Below are 5,443 nucleotides of genomic sequence, written 5' to 3' on the forward strand. Positions count from 1 at the left end.
TTGGGAAGTGGAGGCAGGAGGATGAGGAATTCAAGGTCATATTTGACTACATAGCTGGTTTGAGGCCAGTCTGTGCTACCTGAGACCTTCTCTAACAGCAACATAGATAGATAGATAGATAGATAGATAGATAGATAGATAGATAGATAGATAGATAGATAGATAGATAGAGATAGATAGACAGACAGACAGACAGATGGATAGAGAACTGACCCTCGCCATCAGCCATCTGTCTGGTCCATGATCACCGTGTAGCCAGATTTGAGCTGAGGTCTCAGAGGAGCTGGAAAGGGATCTAGGGAAAGGGACAGTGGCAACTGGGTACCCATGGTAACTAGACCCCCCCACACCCTGTGGCATCTGTGAGGTCACCCTGCCTCCCAGGCTGGAGGAATGGATGGAGGCCAGACATGGAGGCCGCCCCCCGGGTCAGATCCGGCCTCCTTAGAATTCTGGTGCAGGTTGGGAGGCTCTGTGCGATGGTAAGCATGGTGGGAAGAGGGGACCTGTAGAGGTTCAGTGGTTCCTAGCCACCAGGGAATAACCAATGAACTCCCAGAAGCCCCGTTCCCTGAACTACTGTGGCAATCTTTCTTCCCCTCACCCTTCTTTTTTTCTATCTTCCCCTGCCTTCTATTTATTTATTTGTTTGTTTGTTTGTTTGTTTATATTCTGAGACAAGGTCTCATTATGTAGCCGTAGCTCTGGCTGTCCCAGCACTTGCTATGTAGAGCAGGCTAGCCCTGAACTCCCAGAAATTTACCTGCTTCTGCCTCCCCAGTGCTGAGACTAAAGATGTGCTCCAATACAGTCCGTCCTTTCTTTCCTTTAAAAATATTATATTTGATGTGTGTGCGTGTCTGTGTGTCTGTGTATGTATGTGTGTGTCTGTGTGTGTGTGTGTCTGTGCGTGTTGGGAGTCAGTTCTCCCCTTCCACCATGTGGGTCCTGGGGATTGAACTCAGGTTGTCAGGCTTGGCAGCAGGTGCCTTTACCTGCTGAGCCATATCACTGCCCACTTTCCCTTTCCCCTCCCTGCCTCCTCCCTCTCTTCTTCTCCTTTCCTATTTTCTTCTAGTGTGAATGGGTGTGGGTATGGTGTATGTCCATGTGTGTGGGTATGGTGTATGTACACATGTGAGCGTGATGTGTGTACATGTGTGTAATGTACGTGCCTGTGTATATTACAGAAGCCATAAGAAGGCCCTGGATGCTCCCCTGGATCACTCTACCATATTCCTTTGGTCCTCTGAGCTTAGAGTTAATGGGTTTTTGCTTATTTTGTCTTATCTGGCAGCTTAGCAAGCACCAGAGATCCTCCTGTCTTCAACATCTTGGGTGCTGGGGTTGCGGGGATGCACTGGACCATGCCCACACTGGCTTCTGACTGTGGATGCTGGGACCCGAACTCAGCTCTGCTCTTCAGGTCTGAGCAGCAAGCACTCTTAACTGCTGAGCCATCTCTCCACTCCCCAGTTCTCATCTTCATCCTCTTTCTGACCCTCGCTATCTCGCTATGTGATCCAGGCTGGCCTCAAACTCACAGTGCAACCAGGCTAGCCTCAGATTCACTGTGTAACCTAGGCTGGCCTTGAACTCCTGACCTGCTGGGACGACAGGCCTGTGCTCTGATGCCTGGTTTCTTGTCTTGGTCCTTCAGAGCCTGTAGTCCCTGGACTCTGATGCTCCCGTGGGTCAGGGGGTCCAGGCTGCTGATCACTTCTGTCACCCGTGGGCTGGAGGCTGGGGGCTCTACCAGGGAGGCTTACTCCTCAGGAAGACATTCTCAATTACAGACTCATCCCCTATAATCCCACTCTTGGCCAGCCTGCCCCTCAGATGAGAGACCTGGAAATCTTAAGTTGCTCGTCCTATACCCCTCACAGTAGGCCTGTCATCACACTGTCACCTCCATCTCTCGACATGGCTCTGTCCCTAGTGGTACCGTTACTTCCAGATGCCCTCCTGATGCCAAGGGCAACAATGGGCAACCCCAGGTACGTGGGGGAAGTCGGCTGGCCTGTGTTCAAATCTTATAGGGAGAAGGGGGATGTCGTATCTACTTGCCTGTTTGCTTTTATTTATTATTATTATTATTATTATTATTATTATTATTATTATTATTATTATTATTTGAGACAGGGTTTCTTTGTGTAGCCCTGGATATCCTGGAACCCACTCTGTAGACCAGGCTGGCCTCGAACTCACAGAGATCAGCCTGCCTCTGCCTCCCGAGTGCTGGGATTAAAGGCGTGCACCACCACCACCCGGTTTGTTATTATTTATTATTATTGTGTATGATGTGTGGTGTGGTGGATGCTTGTTGTAGCACCCGTGGGGAAGTCAGAGGAAGATTTTTGGGGAGTTAGTTCTCTCTTCGCTTTACACGGGTTCCGGGGTCCTATTGAGGTCACCAGGCTTGTGGGGCATGAACCTTAACCACTGAGCCATCTCTGTTTCTTCCTTGGTTTCATGTAGACTAGGTTAACTTTGAACTTCCTATATAGCCAGAGTACATTGAATTCTTGATCCTTCTGCCTCTACCTCCCAACTATTGAAACTTTCAGCATACTTCACCTTTCTAGGTTTTAGCTACATCTGAGCTACAACCCCATGCTTGGAAATCACGCTTTCAAGATTATAGGCTGGGCAGTGGTAGTGCACACTTTTAACCCCAGCACGCAGGAGAATCTTTGTGAGTTTAAGGCCAGCCTGTTCTACATAGTGATCTCTAGGACAGTCAGGACTACATAGAGAGACCATGTTGCAAAAGAAACCAAAATCAAACAAACAAACAAATAAATAAACGAGAGACCACTTTTGTGTATTCACAAGTAAACTGAGACTTGGCCCATAATGACTGGGCAGCCCCTATGTCTAAAGCACAGGTTGGGTCCCACTCCAGGTGGGTGGCGCTGTTGCGCTGGTAACACCGGCGTCTTCATCTTCCTGCAGCTGATCCAGAACCGCACGCACCTGTACGACTTCCTGCTCCTGAAGATGGCTGCCTTTCAGCAGTGGGTGTTGGGACTGGCCCAGGAGGCCCGGGGTTCTGGCGGTGACCAGCCTCGCCTGTTTCCAGGAGTCATCATAACCTGTCCCCTGAGCTTGGCCCTTCAAGCTGGACTGGCATTGCTTTGGGTCCCCCTGTGGTTGCTGCTCTGGGGACCCAGGTTGGCATACAACATCGGACTGTGCTGCACTCGTACCGTGAGACTGGCCCTGGGGCACTTAGGTGTCTGGAAACCTCTGGGCCTGTCTGCCACCACCTTCAGGGACCTGTTTATCTCCTGTGTGCATGGCCTGATGCTGGTGGCCTTGCTGATGCTGCTGTTGACCTGGAGGCTGGTACGGAAAGCCCATCGTTTTAGTCTGGGCTGGTTGCCCAGCCAGGTAGGTTGGCAGGTATTTAGACTGCAGATGGTGATAGGCAGGGGACTCTGGGCATGACCAAGGCTGCTCAGTACCAGCCATGGGCAGGTCCTGGGGGCCACTCAGCATGCTTTTTATTTTTTTTTTAAAGATTTATTTATTATGTATACAATGTTCTGCCTGTATGTACGGCTGCATGCCAGAAGAGGGCAGATCTCATTATATACGGTTATGAGTCACCTTGTGAGTCCTGGGAATTGAACTCAGGACCTCTGGAAGAGCAGCCAGTGCTCTTAACCTCTGAGCCACCTCTCCAATCCCTAGCATGCTCTTTTTCTTTTTAACTTATTCTTATTTTTTAAATGAGTGTGTGTGTGTGTGTATGTGTGTGCAGGCGTCCGCAGAAGCCAGAATAGGGCATCAGATTTCCTGGAGTCAGAGTTATAGGCAGTTGTGAGCTACCTGACGTGGGTAATGGAGACTGTACTGAAGTCCCCTGCAAGAGTAGTACATGTTCTTACCCACTAACCTACCTCTCCAGCCCCATAGAACGTTGCAAAAACAAACAAACAAACAAACAAACAAACAAAAATCCAAAGCCTGTATTATTTGTGTGGGGGCATGCTTGTGTCAGTGGGCATCAGGGAAAATCAGGATTTGTTTCTCTTCTACCTTGTGTGTGCTGGGGCTCAAACTTAGCTTGCTGAGCCATCCCTTCAGCCCTTACCAATGCTCTTGCTTGCCTGCAGAGTTCTGTGTTGCTGGAAGCCCTGGCCCTGCTGCGACGCCTCTACCTGTGGGTGGAACACATGACCACACTCACTTCCTGGAACCTGGCCTATCTTGTCACTTGGACCACCTGTCTTGCTTCTCACCTGCTTCAGGCTGCCTTTGAACACACAGCCCAACTGGCCCAGGCTCAGGAAGCCAAATCCCAGGAGACCTCAGGGCCCCCCTCGCCTCCGTTCTTAATTCCAGAGTCCTCCACCACTGAGGCTGGGCCCTTCCCATCCCAGCCTGGAACCCCCAGAGAATAAATGCGCCCCCCACCTGCCTTTCGGACTCACCAGTCTTCTACCTGTGTCATATGTGTGCATGTATGGATCTGCGTGTACCTGTGCTTACGGGTACACACGGATGAAATCCCAGGCCCAGGCACCTCTGGAATGGAAATTCCCCAAGTGCCTTTCAGGTATCACAGATCAGCCTCCTCAGACACTTCCCATGCCGTTTGGCTTGTCTCCTAGCAACCCCGGCATCTTGCTTGTCTATCATTTTCCATACAAGAAAATCGAGCCTCAGGGATATGTCCGAGCAGGCTCAGGTCTCCAGGTGGTGTTGCTTCCCAGGCCTCTAACTTTATGCCCTTGGTTCTCAGTTCTCCAGGGACTTAAAGGGAACTGGGCAGTTAGAGACTCTGGCCTCTGGGGGGTGCCAGGGCCCCACAGTTTAAAGATGTAGAAAAATTCTTTGGAGTATCACTCTCAAGAAAGTCTGGAAGTAGCGAGTTCATTCTCTCACACAAAGGGATCCCTCTAACCCACTCATTATTCATCGACACAGCTGCCAGTCCATGCATAGGATCCCCCTTCTCCCTCCCTCCCTCCCTCCTTCCCTCCCTCCCTCCCTCCCTCCTTCCCTCCCTCCCTCCCTCCTTCCCTCCCTCCTTCCCTCCCTCCTCTACATCATCCCTCCCCCTACTCAAAATTCCCCCATCTATCCATCCCTCCAACCATTTCAAATCCACCTACTTATCCCCAAATGTATCTCCCGACTCCCCCCCCATCCCCCCCCCCCTCATTCACACATCCACTAGTCTGTTCTTTCCTCTATCCAAAAACGTCACATCGCGGAAAGACTGTCCATCTTCCCCACCCCCCAGGCAAGAGAAGACTTAGTCTTCATAGCCTCTCACTGGTCCTTCAGACACATCTGAGTTCAGGCTCTGGCCCTGGCCTTAGGTGAGGGATTCTTCTGAAAAAAGAGGAAGGGCTGTTTTTCTGAGAGTCAACCATCACCTCCCACCCCTTCCCCTAGCTCGAGACCTGGCACCCATGGGTGTGTGGGGAGG

The 5,443-nt window shown here is 50.8% G+C and overlaps 1 protein-coding gene across 1 annotated transcript; it reads left to right on the forward strand.

Moving 5' to 3' along the window:
• The first annotated feature begins 410 nt into the window (after positions 1–410).
• On the forward strand, positions 411–4,409 carry Tmem270 (transmembrane protein 270). The gene is made up of 3 exons (XM_057763432.1): positions 411–482; positions 2,956–3,393; positions 4,122–4,409. Exons 1-3 carry the CDS (start codon positions 411–413, stop codon positions 4,407–4,409), a joined length of 798 nt encoding a protein of 265 aa, XP_057619415.1.
• Positions 4,410–5,443: the final 1,034 nt, after the last annotated feature.

The sequence above is a fragment of the Chionomys nivalis genome, chromosome 3 (genome assembly GCF_950005125.1).
Source record: "Chionomys nivalis chromosome 3, mChiNiv1.1, whole genome shotgun sequence".
Taxonomy (NCBI): Eukaryota; Metazoa; Chordata; class Mammalia; order Rodentia; family Cricetidae; genus Chionomys; species Chionomys nivalis.